The sequence below is a fragment of the Oratosquilla oratoria genome, chromosome 15, assembly GCF_046742065.1.
Source record: "Oratosquilla oratoria isolate Oo_2021 chromosome 15, ASM4674206v1, whole genome shotgun sequence".
Lineage (NCBI taxonomy): Eukaryota > Metazoa > Arthropoda > Malacostraca > Stomatopoda > Squillidae > Oratosquilla > Oratosquilla oratoria.
Window position 1 is genome coordinate 65,758,051 of NC_134791.1, and position 21,566 is coordinate 65,779,616.

General features: G+C 40.9%; 1 protein-coding gene across 1 annotated transcript in view; it reads right to left on the reverse strand.

The window, feature by feature from the left end:
- The window catches only part of LOC143033213 (ubiquitin-conjugating enzyme E2 T-like), a 130,012-nt gene that overhangs the window by 9,630 nt on the left and 98,816 nt on the right, over window positions 1–21,566 (reverse strand). The window contains exon 6 of the mRNA XM_076198398.1: window positions 14,329–14,406. Within this exon, the coding sequence (XP_076054513.1) occupies window positions 14,329–14,406 (78 nt within the window). The remainder of the gene's footprint in view (window positions 1–14,328; window positions 14,407–21,566) is intronic.

A 21,566-nucleotide genomic window follows, 5' to 3' on the forward strand; every position in this document is an offset into this window, starting at 1 on the left:
CCCGCTCTATGTTGGAACATCAAATAATATTGTATCACACAAATTCCATGTCACAATTTTTATTGCCAGCGATGTGTTACAATTTTTTGTTGCGACTTAATATATACACATATATATATATGTAAATATGTATATATGGAGGTGAGGTGGCAAAATGAAACGTTAAGGCTAGAGTATGGAGCTTTATTCAGAACCAGACGTTTCGACCTCTTGGGCCTTCCTCAGTGGACTGAATACAGAATAAGAATCAAAGTCCGTCAATAGCTTACATGGTGATCTGACGACCCTGTGTGACCTCACCCCGGTCACGTGTCCCCCCACACTCGCCGACCGCCAGTTGTGCGGACGTTTAAGCCCAGGACATAAACCCCTTACGAGAATTTGTGGTTTTCTCAGTGGCAATGTGTGCCGCCTCCAAAGCTTTCCTTTTCTTTTTTCCCATTTTCCTATGTAGAACATGGGCTTCCTTCCAGTTTGGCAAATGATTTTCTTCATCGATATGAACTACTAGGGCATTTGATGTTCTGTGATGTTTCACATCCCTCTTGTGTTCTTCTAATCTTCTGAAGAACACAAGAGGGATGTGAAACATCACAGAACATCAAATGCCCTAGTAGTTCATATCGATGAAGAAAATCATTTGCCAAACTGGAAGGAAGCCCACGTTCTACATAGGAAAATGGAAAAAAAAGAAAAGGAAAGCTTTGGAGGCGGCACACATTGCCACCGAGAAAACCATAAATTCTCGTAAGGGGTTTATGTCCTGGGCTCAAACGTCCGCACAACTGGCAGTCGGCGAGTGTGGGGTGACAACGTGACCGGGGTGAGGTCACACAGGGTCGTCAGATCACCATGTAAGCTGTTGATGGACTTTGATTCTTATTCTGTATTCAGTCCACTGAGGAAGGCCCAAGAGGTCAAAACGTCTGGTTCTGAATAAAGCTCCATACTCTAGCCTTAACGTTTCATTTTGCCACCTCACCTCCATATTTGTCTGTCTTTACATACATATGTATATATATATATATATTATATACATATATATATATATATATATATATATATTATATACATATATATATATATATATATATATATATATGTATACCGGGTGCAAGGGGTATTTGAGGACAAGTGTAGTAATAAATTAAAACAACTATAACTTAGTAGTAAGCAAACATATTTTAATGAAATTTTATGCACAAATTCTCAATAACCTTATTTATACATTTATTCTATAAATTCACCATCAGCTTCTATAATTGTTTCAATACGAGACTTAAATCTTTAACATGTCTGCACTAAGTGCAGGCATGTCAAAGCTATGTTATTATGAGGATGTTTAGTTTCTTTTTCAACAATGGTCTAGACATAGTAATCCATAGGATTTAAATCTGGTATGTTTGGAGGCCACATGTTTGGCATTACATTCATAAAGATTATCTGACATCCATTCTTGGGTCACTTGGGCTTTGTGAGAAGGTGCTGCATCCTGCTGAAAGATGTATGGTCTTCCATTGTGTACTTTATCTATCCAAGGCTTGACAACTGTTTTCAGCACTTCAGTGTATCCAGTAGCATTAACCCTAAGACCCTGTTGAAAGAAATGTGGTGGCATAACGTGACAACTCATAGCTAACAACTCCTAAAACCATCACAATTGCTGGTATTCAGTGTGCACCCTGGGAATCTTTCAAGGATCTGCACATAACCATCTATTATTCCTTCTGTTGAACTTTTGGTCTTGGTTGAAGTTCTTATAAAAAAAAGAAAAAAAAAAAAAGCATGCCATCCTTGTTTAGCAACTGCTTTGCACAGATTAAGTGGTTTTCCTGTGTTTTTGGAGACATGAACTGACCCCTCCTTAGCATATACGACTTGTATCGAATATACTCATGCACCATCAAAGATAGATGGACAAAATATCTGGAGAATGATATATTGAACCTGAGGCAATTTGGATTCAGACAGGAAAGATTATGTACAACTAATTTGATTTGTTTCTATTCAAGATTGATAGATATATTGCAAGAAAGGGATGGCTGGGCAGACTGTGCCTTCCTGGACCTACAAAAAGCATGTTAGTATGGCAAAGTAGCATGCAGTTGATACTTTAAGGTCTAAATGGGGCGCCCCTATGGACCGGAGCCACACATCATTTTGTTTGTGATAGAGGAAAACTCTATTCATAGAGAAATGATGACACTTTTATACTACGACTGTCCTTCCGTTATGCTGTCCCCCAACCCCTTGTTACTGTCCTGTACAATTTCTCTGAATATTAATTTCATTTTTTGCCTACCTACTCTGTGGTGGGGGCAAAAGAATACTGCCACCAAGTTTTTCCACTTGGATCGTAAGAGGCGAGAAAAAAGGGATGGGGATTGAGACCAGGCATCCTTCTCCTTGTAGCCCCACAGGGGACCTTCCTAAAAAAAGTAAAGGCATAAGAGGGTCTAGGAGTTTTCCAACCAGTACCCTAAGGTTTGGGTCTTTTAATGTGCGTGGATGTGGTACAGATGAGAGTAAAAGGGAAGAGATAGGCAGTATGTTTGTGAGAAGAAAGATAGATGTGTTGGCTTTGAGTGAAACTAAGTTGAGAGGGAAGGGCGAGTGTAAGTTTGGGAGTGTAAGTGGGAAGTTATCAGGAGTGAAGAGAGGGCGAGGGAGTGAAGGGGTGGCTATACTACTAAGTGAAGAGATAGGTAAACGTGTAGTGGAGTGGAAGGAGGTTTCCTCAAGGATAATGTGGATGAAGGTGAAACTGGGAAATTAGATGTGGGTTTTTGTAAGTGCATATGGGCCTGGTAGTGAGAAGAGTGTAGAAGAAAGGGAGGCTTTTTGGATAGATTTAAACGAGTGCATAGAGGGATTAGGGAGAAATGTCAATGTAATAGTACTGGGAGGCCTTTTGCATTCTTTCTAGTTTCCTTATATTCTTTTTAGTACTGGGTATCCATAGTGTCGCTGCATATTCCAGTTTTGATCTAATCAATGTGACTAATATTTTTTTTATCATTTCTTCATCCAAGTATTCAAATGCCACTTTCATAGACCTTGTGTGCTTACAGGTAGTGTGCCACTGACTGTGAGTAAGCACTCTCCAAGCAGATACAAGTCTTGGACATTAAATAGCATGAAGAAAATACATACATACATACATATACCAAGGCTTTTTCCCCCTTACAAGGGATGTAGCCAAAAAGGAAAAGGCATAAAATCATTCCCACCCATTACATCCCTGAATACACTCCACACCCCTCCACCCTCCCTCCCATCTTAGCACCTCCTTGATGACGGGTCATCCCTGCACCTTGTCCACTGCCATGGGTCAGAAGCAATGTCGCCAGACACAGCACACCCACAGCAAGGCCGCTTCATTAAATCGGCGACCGCCCCTCTCCGTCCCCCCATGCATAAAAGGAGAAGACGGGGAGAAATCCCTTCGGGCTGCGTCAAATTTTGCTCACACATACTACCTCACCCCCCATCCCCCTGCCCATTCCACCTCATGCATCACAACAACATCCATATACAACCATTCTCCATTCACCCCTGTCTTCTGTCCTCTCCCATCCTTCCTCAACAGACATTCCCCTCTTCCCCAAAGCCCCCTTCACCCCATTCATCCACCTCATCCTAGGACATCCCCTCATGTTCACTCCCTCACCATCTGCCTTCCATACCTTTTACTAGTCTTTCTTCACTCATTCTTTCCATGTGTCCAAACCATCCTAATACTCTTTCATCAACCCTATCTCCCAACTCCCTTTCCACCCCCATTCTTCTCCTCACCTCCTCATTTCTCAATCTATCTAGCCTAGTAACCCTCATCATGCTTCTCAGACACCTCATCTCAAACACATTCAAACTCCTTCTCTCTTCCTCTCTTATGTTCCATGTTTCTGCCCCATACAGTGTTGTTGGCACAATCATTCCTTCATACAGTCTCCTCTTAGCATCCATTCCCAAATGTCTATTCCTCATTACACTCTTCAATCCACCAAGGCATTTACTCGCTTCTCTCAATCTACATTCTACTTCCACCTTCACTCCACCTTTTCCTGCCACATTTGCACCCAAGTATCTAAAACTATCCACTTCCTCCAGTCGCTCTCCCTTAATGCTCACTTCCAGTCTACTGCCACTTTCACCCCTTGTACATCTCATCACCTTACTTTTACCCACATTTATCTTTAGCTTTCTTCTATCACTTACTCTCCCAATTTATATCAAATGAAGAAAATGAAGATCTATATTAACAATGTTAGAACCCTCTCAGATGACCACAGGCTGGAGAGTTTAATGGAAGAACTAGACAACATCAAAAGGGACATCATGGGACTTAGTGAAGTGTGATGAGTGGAAGAAAAGTTGATACAGTTACAAGATAGTCACCACCTGTTCTTCTATAGAGGTGAGGAAAAAGATCTAGAGGAGAAGGATTCTTGATAAACCGAGAGGTTGCTGGTAACATAGTCAAGTTCAGTAGCTTATCAGACAGAGTAGCTTGGATGGCTGTGTAAAAGATACACTCTAAAAATAGTTCAGGTTTATGCATAAATTTCAGAGTTCAGATAATGAAATCGAGTCCTTCAATGATAAGTCAGGAAATGGATCAAGAAAACAGTAAGCACACATTGGTAATAGGCAATTGTCATGCACTAGCCTTTGTATTTGAGCTGATGTATCAAATCTCAGCTGTGATTTAAACAGTTCCTTCAATCCAATGCCCAATGTGAGTATTTTGCCTTTTAATGAGTTTTCCTATCTTCACTTTGGAAAAAAAAGGTGATGTGCAAAACTTATTTAATTTACATTATACAAAAAAATATAAGATTTTGGCTTACACTGAAGTTGGGTATGAACAGAGTACAAGTGAGGGAGTCAGAGAGCTAACACCCATGCCTTCTTAAATTTATAAGATGACCGCACAACATCAGTGCTAAGGACAGGTGCAGATGTGTGCCTCTAAAAACCTATTCTATCTCTATTTGCCTGGCTTCACACAATCCTTCCACTTCTTTATTTGTGTGTGCAGAAGGCTTACAAATTGTCAATAATCACCAATTTATACTAATGGGAGAACATAAATACAAATGTGAGGCTACCACTTTGTAGCGTCATTTTGTTTACATGCTCTCTGACCTATGAGGGGAGAAGGCCTCAATTTTGTATTCTTCCACCATCCATGCAGCAAGACTCCTGCAATTAAGGGTATTTATAAGGTACAGACAATTTATATCAAATCTTATTTTCTAATTTAAGATAACCCACTAACTAGTTGAATCCAACATCAATGGTCATCCCATTTAGAATGACCAGCAATATGGCTCTTGCTAGAATGTAGCTTGTTGTGCCATTTTTTTTATCCCCTTTGTGTCAGTGATACATCATGAAACATGACAGTAACTTTAATGCTAAAGTGGGGAAGAAGATGGGAGATGAGTCATGCATTGGGAAGTTTGGAGTAGGTGAAAGAAATGACAGAGTCAAGATGTTAATCAATTTTGCAAAGAACTAACATGAGAATAATAAACATTTTCTTCCAAAAGCATGTAGGTTGTAAATGGACCTGGAGAAGTCCAAAAGGAACAACAAAGGACAAAGTAGACTTCATATTAGGAGATGAGAGCAAGAGTCTTAACAATGTTGAGGTCTGAAGACAGAATGAGTGGTAGGGTGGTGAGTTTGAACGCCAAGAATCTGTTGAAGTTTTATTTCTGACGTTTCGTCCAACTAGGACTTCTTCTGAAGACATCCTAGTTGGACGAAACATCAGAAATAAAACTTCAACGGATTCTTGGCATTCAAACTCACCACCCTACCACTCAGTGTTAACAATGTTACAGTCATAAAGTCAACATAGGTAGTGACCATAGAATGGTAAGTTGCACAGCTAAATTCAATTTCTGAGCTGAGAGAAATAAGATAGTTTTACATACATACATACATATACCATGGCTTTTTCCCCCTTACAAGGGGGGTAGCCAAAAAGAAAAAGGCATAAAATCATTCCCACCCATTCCATCCCTGAATACACTCCACACCCCTCCACCCTCCCTCTTATCTGAGCACCTCCTGAATGACGAGTCATCCCTGCACCTTGTCCACTGCCCTGGGTCAGAAGCAGTGTCGCAAGACACAGCACATCCACAGCAAGGCCGCTTCATTAACCCCTTCCATACGGTGCCGCATACGTAGGCGGCATGAGGAGCAAGTGGATACGCGAGGCTGCCATATCAGCGTCTTGATTATATTTATTGTAGTTGCCCCTGCGTAATGACATACTCTCTAAACTGTCTTCATCACATTTTCTATGGTTATCAAAATTCACGGGTGAAAGAGAGAACGATCGATATAAGCAGTGACTATATTTTATGATGTGAGTATCATTACGACACATTGTACGTCTGGCAGCTAATGCTGCACAAGAGATTTTGGCCCGTACTGAAGAGGTTAAATCGGCGACCCCCCCTCTCTGTCCCCCCATTGCATAAAATGAGAGGACGGGGAGAAATCCCTTCGGGCTGCGTCAAATTTTGCTCACACATACTACCTCACCCCCCATCCCCCCGCCCATTCCACCTCATGCAATCACATCATCATCCATATACAACCATTCTCCATTCACTTCCTTCTTGTCCCCTCAAGTGGAAAATAGGGAAGATGGGGAGAAATCCCTTCAGGCTGTGTTAAAATATCACCTGTACACAACCATTCTTTACTCATCCTTATCCCCTACCTTCTCAAAGAGAATCCCCTCTTGCTCAGACCCTTTCACCCCATACATCTGTCTCATCCTTGCTCATCCCCTCAAATTCACTCAATCCACCTCTGCCTTCCACAACTCTTTTGCTGTTTTTTTTTTTTTCACTTTCCATTTCCCCAAACCATCACAATAATATTTCATCAGCCCTTTTATTTGGATGAAGAGAGAATGAAAAAACTCATTGAAACCCTGATCCATCCAAGACTGGAGTAAGTGTCAGGGATATGGTCACCACACAGAGTGAATGATATAAGCAAGATTGAGAGTATACTCTGGGGCAATGTCCTGCTGGACATGACCATCAAATACACAATGACTCAGTGTATACAGGAAAATACCAGATACAGAGGTAGTGAAGAACCATCAAGGCTGGATTTAATACTCATAACAGAGCCTGAAATTGTCGATAAAATTTATTACAAAACTCCGATAGGAAAGAGTGACCGTGTACTAATACAATTTGAGTTGAACGAGCAAATGAATCAAAGCAGAAATGATAAACATAAAATAGGAAGACTAATGTACAACAACAAAAATTTTGAGAAACTCAAAAAATTCTTTCGCATTGCGAACTGGGAAAAATTCCTAAATGAAGAAACAGGGTTGGAAGAGAAATGGAATATACTAAAAGAAATTTATAATGAGGGAGTGAATACATATGTACCACAACAAAAAATGGAAAGAACATACATAAAAAGCTGGTACAGGTACTCCTCGTTTAACGACGACAATTGGGACCAGCGCACCGTCATTAACCGAATTGGTCGTTAAGCGAAAGTGTATACATATACGTACATGTACTGTATGTACAATGTCCAGCAATACATGTATCTTTATTTTCGTGTATTTTCCCTCATTTATACAGTACATTAAAGCTTTATTTACTGTTTATTTACGGTGGTTAGGTTCCTAAAATTACCGTATATGACCAAATCCGCGTATGCTGACATTCCATATTGAATACCGGGGTATTTTTTTAGTTTCGACCATGGGCGCAATATAGCAATAGAAAATTAATTATTAATTTTGTAAATTAAAATGTATCAACGTAATGTGCAATTTTGTGGGCGGAAATGAAAGTAAAAAATACCTTGCTACAAGAAAATATGCTAATGAACGAAGTCGGTAGCATAGGCTCGGGATGCCATCTTGTCGTCTGCCAACGTCTCTCACGACGACGACAACGAGGACAAGAGGTTAGACGAATTAATTTATCATCCTTTCATTTCTTCGACATCGGCCTCTATCATAACAAACATGGTGTACCATTCGTCCGACATGACTTCGTTACTTACGAAATCTGTTTTAGCATTTTTTATTTTCATTTCCGCTCACAAAATTGCATATTACGTTGATACATTATAATTTACAAAATTAATAATTAATTTTCTATGGTCGAAACTAAAAATTTACCACTACCGGTATACACTGTACCCAGGTAGTTTTTGCAGCTTGCAGGATGGTAATGTAGACCTAAGCTTCAGATCATTTTACCTCACAGCTAATATCCACCGTACAAGTTCATTTATAACATCATACAAATTTGCCTCAGCCAACTTGATTATCGTACACGACGTCGTAACTTCGGGAGATTTACGTTAAACGTCATAAAGCCCGTCGTTACTCCGAGTTGTCGTTAACCGAGTAGGTCGTTAAACGAGGAGTACCTGTACAGCAAAAGGTGTAGTGAGGCTAAGGATAAAAGAGACAAAGCTTGGAAGAAATGGAAAAAGAGAGAAAAAAACAAGCATACATACATATACCAAGGCTTTTTCCCCTTTACAAGGGAGGTAGCCAAAAAGGAAAAGGCATAGAATCATTCCCACCCATTCCATCACTGAATACACTCAACACCCCTCCACCCTCCCTCCCATCTTAGCACCTCCTGGATGACGGGTCATCCCTGCACCTTGTCCACTGCCATGGGTCAGAAGCAATGTCGCCAGACACAGCACATCCACAGCAAGGCCGCTTCATTAAATCGGCGACCCCCCTCTCCATCCCCCTATGCATAAAAGGAGAAGAAGGGGAGAAATCCCTTCGGGCTACGTCAAATTTTGCTCACACATACTACCTCACCCCCCATCCCCCTGCCCATTCCACCTCATGCATCACAACATCATCCATATACAACCATTCTCCATTCACCCCGGTCTTCTGTCCTCTCCCGTCCTTCCTCAACAGACATTCCCCTCTTCCCCAAAGCCCCCTTCACCCAATCCATCCACCTCATCCTAGGACGTCCCCTCATGTTCACTCCCTCCACATCTGCCTTCCATACCTCTTTTACTAGTCTTTCTTCACTCATTCTTTCCATGTGTCCAAACCATCCTAATACTCTTTCATCAACCCTATCTCCCAACTCCCTTTCCACTCCCGTTCTGCTCCTCACCTCCTCATTTCTCACTCTATCTAGCCTAGTAACCCTCATCATACTTCTCAGGCACCTCATCTCAAACACATTCAAACTCTTTCTCTCTTATGTTCCATGTTTCTGCCCCATACAGTGCTGTTGGCACAATCACTCCTTCATACAGTCTCCTCTTAGCATCCATTCCCAAATGTCTATTCCTCATTACACTCTTCAATCCACCAAGGCATTTACTCGCTTCTCTCAATCTACATTCTACCTCCACCTTCACTCCACCTTTTCCTGCCACATTTGCACCCAAGTATCTAAAACTATCCACTTCCTCCAGTCGCTCTCCCTTAATGCTCACTTCCAGTCTACTGCCATTTTTACCCCTTGTATATCTCATCACCTTACTTTTACCCACATTTATCTTTAGCTTTCTTCTATCACATACTCTCCCGAACTCTGTCACCAACTTCCTCAGTCCCTCCTCCGATCCTGCCACAAGCGCAGTGTCGTCAGCAAACAACAGCTGGCTCACCCTCCCACTTTTCTCCATTTTCTTTAACCATCTCCAATCCCTGACCCACTACCCTTGCATTTACCTCTTGCACTACCCCATCCATCTATAAGTTGAACAGCCAGGGCGACATAATGCATCCTTGACGAAGTCCCACCTTTACCTCGAACCACTCACTCTCTCCATTTCTAATCCTGACACAAGCTCTACTACTCTCATAAAAACTCTTGACAGCTCCTAGAAGCTTTCCTCCTATCCCATATATCTGCATCACCTCCCACAGTGCCTTTCTGTCTACCCTATCGTAAGCCTTTTCCAGGGCCATAAAAGCCCAAAAAACATCCTTCCCCTTTCCTATAGCTTTCTCACATATTTGTCTTACCACAAAGATCTGATCTACACAACCTCTACCCGTCCTAAATCCACACTGTTCCTCACCAATTACTCCCTCCGTTCCTCTCCTAATCCTCTCAATCAAGATCCTCCCATAAGCCTTCCCAACTACACTTAACAAGCTAATCCCTCTGAAACTACTACATTCACACTTGTCCCCTTTTCCCTTGTAAAGTGGAACTATACAGGCACTCCTCCAGTCCTCCGGCACTCTACCCTCTCTCCAGCAAACATTAAATAACCTCACCAACCAGTCCACCATCACTGTACCTCCTTTTTTTAGACATTCTGCATGACATCCATCCAGACCAGGTGCCTTACCTGCTTTCATCATCTTAACAACTGCCTTCACTTCATCCTTCCTTATTTCTCCTCACTCATCACAGTCATTTTCTTAGCATTTCCCACTGCAACTATCTTTCCCTCCCTATCCTCCTTCACATTTAGCAACTCCCTAAAATATTCTGCCCATCTTCCCCTTACTGCCTTCTCTTCCATTATCATCTCTCCATCTGCACCTTTTACCTTTTCTTCTCTACTTGATTTGCCTCCTCTTCCTCTCTTAATTTCTTTCCAAAACATCTTTTTATTACTTTCAAAATTTTCTGTCATACTCTTACCCCACTTCACATCTGCTCTCCTCTTTGCCTCCTTTACCTTTTGCTTTACTTCTCTTTTCTTTTCTTTGTACCTCTCATATGACTCCCTCGTCCTATTTTGTAACCAATCTGTGAAAGCTCGCTTCTTCTCTTCTACAATCTTCTTTCTTTCCTCATCCCACCATTCACTACCCTTCCTTCTATTTCCTCCTGTCCTTCTTGTTCCACACACCATCCTTGCACACTTTGTGACTCCCTCCTTGAACCATCCCCATTCCTCCTCCACACCTAGCTCTACTCTATCCTTCACACCCTCCCACTCCTCCTTCAGCTTCTTCTTGTACTCCTTCTCCTTTTCCTTTAAAGAGTTCACTCTAAGCACCTCCCTAACTTTTGTCCCTTTCCTCTTTCTCCGTCTATCCTCCACTCTCAACTTACCTTCCACCAAAAAATTATCTGATATTCCCCCACCCTCTCCCCTTAGCACATGTACATCCTTAACTCTTCCTATCATAGTCCTATTTACCACTACATAATCCATCAACGCTCTATCTACCACCCTTCCATCCACCACCCTCTCCCATGTGTACTTATGCTTGACTTTCTTCTGAAACACTGTATCTGCTATCATCAACTCTCTTTCTAGACACATTTCCACCATCAACTCTCCACTACGATTCTTTCCTGGAACTCCACATTTCCCAACCACTCCATCAATTGGACCATTTCCTACCCTAGCATTAAGGTCTCCCAGTACTATTACATTTATATTTCTCCCTAAATCCTCTAAGCACTCATTTAAATCTATCCAAAAGGCCTCCCTTTCTTCTACACTCTTCTCACTGCCAGGCCCATATGCACTTACAAAGACCCACATCTCCTTTCCCAGTTTCACCTTCATCCACATTATCCTTGAGGAAACCTCCTATCTCTTCACTTACTAGAATAGCCACCCCTTCCCTCCCTCGCCCTCTCTTCACTCCTGATAACCTCCCACTTACACTCACCCTTCCCTTTCAACTTAGTTTCACTCAAAGCCAACACATCCATCTTTCTTCTCACAAACATACTACCTATCTCTTCCCTTTTACTCTCATCTGTACCACATCCACACACATTAAAAGACCCAAACCTTAGGATGCTGTTCAGAAAACTCCCAGACCCTCTTATGCCTTTACTTTTTCATTTAGGAAGGTCCCCTGTGGGGCTACAAGGAGAAGGATGCCTAGTCCCACTCCCCGTCCCTTTCTTCTCGCCTCTTACAATCCAAGTGGAAATACTTGGTGGCAGTATTCTTTTCCCCCACCACAGGGACCTCCCCCACAACAGAAAGTGAATACTCAGAGAAATGGTACAGGACAGCAGCAAGGGGTTGGTGGACAGCATAACGGAGGGACAGTCGTAGTATAAAAGTGTCATCATTTCTCTATGAAGTGTTTTCCTCTATCATAGACAAAATGATGTGTGACTGGTCTGTAGGGGTGCCCCATATAGACCCTAAAGTATCAACTGTATGCTACTTTGCAACAATAACAAGCAGCCAATACCCCAGATGGGCTAATGTACATCAAACTAAGAAATGATTATATAAAAATACGCAGAGATGTAAAGGGAAACTATGAAAAAAAAAAAATAATAGAAAAATTCAAGGAAGAACCCCATACTATTTTATAGGTATGTAAATGAAGAACAAGAAATAGAAGAACAAGAAAAAGAAAAGCTGCGCCAAGGTAAATATGAATATACAGAAGAACTGGAAATGGCTGAAATTATGAACCACTTCAAATCAGTATTCACAATAGAAAACTCACCTAACTGTGAGGAAATAGAGATATCCCCCTTAATGTAAGAAATAATTGTAACACAGAAGGAAATCAGCGACCAAATCAAAACCCTTGACGTCAGAAAATCACATGGTCCACGAGGAATTGCAAATTGGATACTGAAAGAATGCATGGAAAAATTAACAGACTAAATATACAATATAATTAAATTCTCACTTAAAGAAGGACAGGTGCCACAGGACTGAAAGAATGCAAACATTGTACCGATTTATAAGGGAGGAAACAAGGAAGACCCATCAAATTACAGACCGGTCTCCCTGACAGGCACAGTGGCAAAAATTTGCAAAAAGGTCGTCAAAAATAGATGGGTTAAACATTTTGAAAAAAAAACTATACTGAATCCAAATCAATTTGGATTCAGACAAGGAAGATCATGTACAACAAACTTGATCTGCTTCTACTCAAGATTAATAGACATAATACATGAGAGAGATAGTTGGGCAGACTGTGCCTTTCTGGACCTACAAAAGGCATTTGATAAGGTACCACACAATAAACTAATAAGGAAGATAGAATCAATAGGTGGCATCAGAGGAAAATTATTGGAAAGGATGAAAGACTTCCTGACTGGGAGGAAAATGAGAGTAGTAATTAGAGATAAATTCTCAAATTGGGAAGAAATGAAGGAGTAGAGTGTTATATGAATTTCTTTGTAGACGACACAAAAATACTAAAGAAAGTAAAAACAGAAGAGGATTGCAACTCATTACAACAAGACTTGGACAAGATCTGGAAATGGACTCAAAAGTGGGAAGTGAAATTCAATATCAAGAAATGTAGTATAATGGAATTTGGAAAAAGTAAAAACAGAATATCGAGAGATTATAAAATTGGTGAAGAGGTCAAAAAAGTAAACTCGGAAAAAGACCTTGGAGTGATGATCAGCAATGACATGACACTGGACAAGCATATTAATAAAATAGTTGGAGATAACTACAATTTAATGAGGTCAATAAAAGTGGCACTTGTCTATTTGGACAAGGAAATGATAAAAAAAATAATTAACTACACTAATAAGACCAAAACTCAAGTACGGAGCAACACTATGGACACCCAGTACCAAAAAGAATATAAAAAAATTAGAAAGAATACAAAGAGCAACAACAAAACTGGCACCAACTCTTTCCAAAATGACATATGAACAAAGACTGTCCAAATTAGAATTACCAAATGGAACAAAGAAGGGAAAGAGGAGACCTACTATCTATAGAATTATGAAAGGAATGGAAATCTTAAATAACAATGATTTCTTGAAATGGGACATTGGAAAACAAGAGGACACAAAAAGAAACTAAAGAAAGATAATTACAGAAGAGATCTGGAAAAAAAAAAAAAATACCACACAGAGTGATAGATACTTGGAACAAATTAGACAAAGAAACAGTGTGTGCAAACACTATTCAAGATTTTAAGAAAAAAATTGATGCTGAGAGATACAAAGATGGGTCACCACGAGTATAGATCTCTTCCTGTACCATACAACCAGGTCAATACAAAGGGCAACCAAACTGATACCCACTCTGGCAGATAAACCATATGAGGAAAGACTGAAAGCCTCGGATCTGCAAACCTGAAAGAACAGATGAAGAGGTGATATGATTATATCATTCAGGTCACTAAAGAGGTCAGATTATAAAATCACAGCATCTCAAAATTCTGGGAAAACAACAAAAGAAATTAAAATATTCTGCTACACATAGTACATTTGAGATTAATGGATTTAGAGCTACTATTAGCATGGCTACTTGATCACCTTGGGTATTAACCATATAACTAGTAAATAACAGGAAATTGTAGTGACAAACCTGGAAAATGAAATATCACACTTTTAGTTTCTTGGCAGATACCTGGTCTTGCACTCCAGAAGAGCTAGCATTCTCTTGCTCTCCATCTACACCACGTTTACTTGTGCCACATTCACTATCCTGCAAGGAATGGCAACACTTATCTGCATGGCAAACTGGATCTACATACATATGTAAGGACAGGAATTTTGAAGGGATATTATTTTTGGAATTTCGTTTTATCTATTTATTTATTTGAGAGACTGGGTATTATGGACGTCGTGACGGTTTTACTCAACCAAGAAGCAAAGTAGAAAATAGAGCCTTAATAGACCATGAATTTATTCTATTCTATGTCTGCCTATCAAGATGTGTTGGCAAAGAGCCTTACTATAATCATTGAAGAAAAACATACAATAGGAGATAGCTACAAATATATTTCAGCTGATTTTGGTTCAACTAAAGCTTCGAGATGACATTAGAATGTTCTCGAACATAGCGGGCGCACCGTAGCTCCGCCCACCCGTGACGTCACTAAACACGTTCGGACAGAGGCGTAAACTAAGGCCATTAATTTTAAGAGTAATAGGAAAAATTCCCAACTTTCAGTTCAGGATTCCACTAGAGAAATAGTTTAGGGAGAGATTGTAGCAGCTAGGGGCTCTGTTGAGAAGCGAAATGAAGTTTTACGAAATAATACAACAGGGAGGTTAGTAGTTTACCCATAGATACGAACACATAGCCGTCTCGTTCTTTTTGTGCGCAGCTAAAATTTTAATCTGATGCCAAAAATGATTCCGATAACAGGTATGAACACGTTCTGTAAGATTAATGAAAACAAATGTCAATATGTGAGTTAAATGATATAGTGCAGATATAGTAGGTAGATAGTTATTATTATTATTAAGTTTTGAATCTGATGCCAAAAATGATTCCGATAACAGATATGGAAAAAGGGGTTTAAGGGAGTGTACTTCACAAACACTTTGCGTATATACATTAGCTATGAGGGTGTAATCCTTAGAGTACAATTCTGTCTGTGATCGTTCTCTAATAAGAATACGGGGTTGAAGGTAGACACAGTGCTGGAAGTAGACACAATATTGTAAGTAGACTTATACAGTGACCGGAAGGTTGGAGCGTAAATAACTACGTTTTTCCACGTGCCTGTGACCTTACTTATGATGCCCATAAGAAAAAAAAAAAAAAAAAAAAAAAAAAAAAAAAAAAAAAATGTGTTATTAAATGTCTCGCATACCCATATATTTTTCATATTGTAAGGATCAATAGATTAGTTGGAGAAAACCACAATATACTTTTGTATTTCCTTACTATATTTTTGCTTCAGTGTAATAATTAACACATAGCAGACCTTCACTTATACATGCTTTTACTACCCCCACATTATTGGTGGCCCCACATTATTGGTGGCCGAGCGGTGGGATTTACGCTATTAACCAACCTGAAGCTCACTTATCTGTGTGTCGACTTAGACAAAGCTTGTGTACCCTGTGGATTGGCAGTACAGTCATCAGAGACAGAATAGATCCTCGGCAGTCACTAAGAGTATAGAAATAGCGGATGAGATTGTGTGGGGAAGTGACGTGTTAAGGTGGAACTACACATAATTAAAGGCAGTCAGGTAAAAATGAACAATAAAACGGAATGGGAATCCAATTCGGGAGAGGAAGAAGAGACGAGAGCGAGGATGGAAGATAGACATGAATGGGAATCTAACCCAGGAGGAGCTGTTCTATTGGCCAAATTTAAAGGTAGATGTATGTAATTTTGTAAAGAAATGCATTACTTGTCAGAGGTTCAAGGGTACACAAGGGTTGTCACAGCAATACAAAGAGGTTCCCCCTGCTACAAAGGCAATGGAGAGAATAGGCATAGACCTAACAGATATGGTGTCCGGGACGCAGAGGTATAGGTATATTATGACAATAATCAATCACTACAGTAGGTTCGTTAGGTTCTTCCCATTGAGAACAAAACACCACCAACACATACTACACTCCCTAACCCAGTTCTTCGCAGACTACGGCACCCCAGAGAGCATCATAACAGATAATGGAGCAGAATTCACCAACACGGCTTACAAGAAGTTGTGTGGAGAAAAGCAAATCACCCTGCTCTACACTACCCCAGACCATCCCCAAGCGAATGGAATGGTGGAGCGGATGCATCGAACATTGAAGAACATTGAAGACGGCTCATCGAAGAATGCTGAAGAGAATCAATTGGAACAATCCGCCCAGTTGGCGCCATATCTAGTGATTTAAGGTGCTAAGATGACAGTAGTTAACTGCAATAGGAAATGTAGGGATCATATCGTGCCAGTATATGTCCAAAGAAAAACGAATGCTCGTGCAAATTAATGCAAAGATGCCCTCAATGTTCGTATATATTGGACCATAAAGCTTAAATGTAACCCACCTATACTTTTATACATGTGTAAGGTTGAGATGTCCTAGGATTAAGGATGCATATATTTCATATGTTGTAAAAGGAAATTTCAGCAACAGCCAGGTGAAGGAACTAAAGGTCAACTTAGGGGGGGGAGGGGATAAAGAAGTCAATATTAGCCTAGGAGAGGGACTACAAACGATGGTTAGCGAGCACTTTCATTCGGAGTAGTATTGGAAAATGGGAAAATTCTTTAGCTCGAGTTGGGGTCATGAACCCAACTCAAATTCACAATTGCCCGCTTGACAGGGGTGTAGGACTTCAGGACCTGGTGGACAATCGCCGATTGCCCAGAGGTGAGCCCACAGAAGGGGAAGTAGTGTGCCACCCATGGGGCGAATCCACAAGAGAGAGTCGTGGCTTAGCTCGGTTGTAGCGGCTATGCATGTCCAGTCAAGTAGTATGTAAGAGGTCAATTGGGGAACCCAGCCAATACGAAGGCTGATGGAAAAGTCCACGGAGACATCCACAGTAAATTGGTGTACCTCCGGGTCACCTGAGATTCGTACACCTACGAGTGTGCTGAGGGGAGAGTGCCTTGTCAAGCTATCAAAAGGATAATTGCTCTCTGATGCAGGATGGATTTTTTTTTCTTTTGCAGAGGGATTTGGACCACACCAAATAGAATCCTTCACGTGATGTTGCGGAATTTTTCTTACAGAGGGGCGTAGGGCCATGTAAGGACAGGAATTACCAGCTCACTACCAGTTCCATACGCACTTACAAAACCCACATCTCCCTTCCCAGCTTCACCTTCATCCACATCAACCTTGTTGAAACCTCCTTCCACTCCACTACCCACTTACTTATCTCTTCACTTACTAGTATAGCCACCCCTTCTCTCCCTTGTCCCCTCTTCACTCCTGAGTACCTCCCATCTACATTCCCAAACTCACAGTTGCTTTTTCCTTTCATTTTATTTTCACTCAAAGCCAGCACATCCATCTTTCTTCTCACAAACATACTGCCAATCTCTTCCCTTTTACTCTCATCTGTACCACATCCAAGTACATTAATAAACCCAAACCTTAGGGTACTGGTTGGAAAACTTCCAGACCCTCTTATGCCTTTACTTCTATTTTTAGGAATGTCCCCTTTTGGGGCTACAGGTAGAAGGACTCCTAATCCCATCCCCCATCCCGTTTTTTGCCGCCTTTTATGACTCAAGTGGAAAGACTTGGTGGTAGCATTCTCTTCCCCTACCACAGGGTCGACGAAAAAAGGAAATGAATATTCTGAGAAATGGTACAGGACAGTAACAAGGGGTTGGAGGACAGCATAAAAGAGGGATAGTCATAGTATAAAAGTGTCATAATTTCTCTGAACAGAGATTTCCTCTATCACAGACAAAATTATGTGTGACTCTGGTCCGTAGGGGCACCCCATATAGACCCTAAAGTATCAACTGCATGCTACTTTGCCACAATAACATGCAGCCAATACCCCAGACGGGATCTACAATATATATATATATATATGTGTATATATATATATATATATATATATATATATATATATATATATATATGTATATATATATATATATATATATCACTCGGACAAAATGTAGTGGCACATTTGTAAAAATAATCACGAAGGACCCACACTTGGAATAAAAGGAAACTTAGAAGAAAGTATAACTTCTATATTTCAGCTAATACCTATAGCCCTCTTCAGACACTTTCCTGCAGAGGGCTATAGCGATTAGCCAAAATATAGATGTTATACTTCCTTCTAAGTTTCCTTTTATTCTGACTATGGGTTCTTCATGATTATATATATGGTATTGCCCTACAAGTTAATTTCACTGGTAATCGTTGAAAACCCCTGTATAAATTTTATCAATAATTTTTTGCAATTAGGATCCAATCATTTTAACTTTTTATTATATATTTTGTGTATTTCCCCATTTGGGGTATTGGCTGCATGTTATTGTGGCAAAGAAGAATGCAGTTGATACTTTAGGGTCTATATGGGGCACCCCTATGGACCAGAGGCACACATCATTTTGTCTGTTGATAGAGGAAAACTCTGTTCATAGAGACATTATGACACTTTTATACTATGACTATCCCTCCGTTTTGTTGTCCTCCAACCCCTTGTTACTGTCCTGTACCATTTCTTTGAATATTCATTTCCTTTTTTCGTCGACCCTGTGGTAGGGGAAGAGAATGCTACCACCATGTCTTTCCACTTGAGTCGTAATAGGCGACAAAAAACAGGACGAGGAATGGGATTAGGAGTCCTTCTACCTGTAGCCCCAAAAGGGGACATTCCTAAAAAAAAAAAGTAAAGGCATAATAGAGTTTGAGAGCTTTCCAACCAGTACCCTAAGGTTTGGGTCTTTTAATGTGCATGGATGTGGTACAGATGAGAGTAAAAGGGAAGAGATAGGCAGTATGTTTGTGAGAAGAAAGATGGATATGCTGGCTTTGAATGAAAATAAAATGAAAGGAAAGGGCAACTGTGAGTTTGGGAATGTAGATGGGAGGTACTCAGGAGTGAAGAGGGGACAAGGGAGAGAAGGGGTGGCTATACTAGTAAGTGAAGAGATAAGTAAGCGGGTAGTGGAGTGGGAGGTTTCATCAAGGTTGATGTGGATGAAGGTGAAGCTGGGAAGGGAGATGTGGGTTTTTGTATGTGCATATGGGCCTGGTAGTGAGAAGAGCATAGAGGAAAGGGAGGCTTTTTGGGTAGATATAAATGAGTGCATAGAGGAATTAGGGAGAAATGTCAATGTAGTTGTACTGGGAGATGTTAATGCTAGGGTAAGAAATTAATCAATAGATGGGAAGTATGGAGTTCCAAGTAAAAATCGTAGTGGTGGAGATGTGTCTTGAAAGAGAGTTGATGATAGCAAATACAGTGTTTAGGAAGAAAGTCAAGCATAAGTACATATGGGAGAGGGTGGTGGATGGAAGGGTGGCAGATAGAGCGTTAATGGACTATATAGTGGTGACCAGGAGTATGGTAGGAAGAGTTAAGGATGTACATGTTCTAAGGGGAGAGAGTGGGGGAATATCAGATCATTTCCTGGAAGGTAAATTGAGAGAGGAGAACAGGTGGAGAAAGAGGAAAAGGGCAGAAGGTAGGGAGGTACTTAGAGTGAACTGCTTAAATGAGGGGAAAAAAAGAAGAACGAGTATAAGAAGAAGCTGAAAGAGGAGTGGGAGGGAGTAAAGGATAGAGTAGAACTAGGAGTGGAGGAGGAATGGGGATGGTTCAAGGAGGGAGTGATAAGGTGTGCAAAGATGGTGTGTGGAACAAGGATGGCGGGAGGAAATAGAAGGAAGGGTAGTGATTGGTGAGATGAGGAAGCAAAGAAAGGTGTAGAAGAGAAGAAGCAGGCATTCATAGATTGGCTACAAATTAGGACAAGGGAATCGTATGAGAGGTACAAAGTAAAGAGAAGGGAAGTTAAGCATAAGATAAAGTAAGCAAAGAGGAGAGCAGATGTGAAATGGGGTAAGAGTATGACAGAAAATTTTGAAAGCAATAAAAAGATGTTTTGGAATTAAATTAAAAGAGAAAGAGGAGGCGAATCAAGTAGAGAATAAAAAGGTAAAAGGTGCAGATGGAGAGATGATAATGGAAGAGAAGGCAGTGAGAGGAAGGTGGGCAGAGTATTTTAGGGAGTTGCTAAATATGAAGGAGGATAGGGAGGGAAAGGTAGTTGCAGTGGGAAGCGCTAAGAAAATGAAGTGATGAGTGAGGAAAGTGGAGGAGAAATAGGGAAGGATGAAGTGACTGGTTGGTGAGGTTATTTAATCTTTGCTGGAGAGAGGGTAGAGTGCTGGAGGACTGGAGGAGTGCCTATATAGTTCCACTTTACAAGGGAAAGAGGGACAAGTGTGAGTGTAGTAGTTTGAGAGGGATCAGCTTGTTGAGTGTAGTTGGGAAGGCTTATGGGAGGGTCTTGATTGAGAGGATTAGGAGAGGAACAGAGGGAGTAATTGGTGAGGAACAGTGTGGGTTTAGGACAGGTAGGGGTTGTGTAGATCAGATTTTTGTGGTAAGACAGATATGTGAGAAAGCTATAGGAAAGGGTAAGGATGTTTTTTGGGTTTTTATGGATCTGGAAAAGGCTTACAGTAGGGTAGACAGGAAGGCACTATGGGAGGTACTGCAGATACATGGGATGGGAGGATAGCTGTTAAGAGCAGAACAGTCAAGAGTTTTTACGAGAGTAGTAGAGCATTTGTTAGGATTAGAAATGGAGAGAGTGAGTGGTTTGAGGTAAAGGTGGGACTTCGTCAGGGATGTGTTATGTCGCCCTGGCTGTTCAATCTTTACATGGATGGGGTGGTGCGAGAGGTAAATGCAAGGGTAGTGGGTGAGGGGTTGGAGATGATTAAAGAAAATGGAGAAAAGTGGGAGGTGAGCCAGTTGTTGTTTGCTGACGACACTGCGCTTTTAGCAGGATCAGAGGAGGGATTGAGTAAGTTAGTGACAGAGTTTGGGAAGGTGTGTGAAAGAAGGAAGCTGAAGATAAATGTGAGCAAAAGGTGATGAGATGTACAAGGGGAGAGGGTGACAGCCTGCTGGAAGTGAGCATTAAGGGTGAAAGACTGGAGGAAATGGATAGTCTTAGGTACTTGGGTATGAATATGGTAGGAAAGGGAGAATTGGGGGTGGAGGTAGAGTGTAGATTGAGAGAAGCAAGTAAATGCCTTAGTGGATTAAAAAGTGAAATGAGAAATAGACATATGGGAATGGATGCTAAGAGGAGATTATATGAAGGAGTGATTGTGCCAACAGCACTGTACAGGGCAGAAATATGGAACATAAGAGAGGAAGAGAGAAGGAGTCTGAATGTGTTCGAGATGATATGT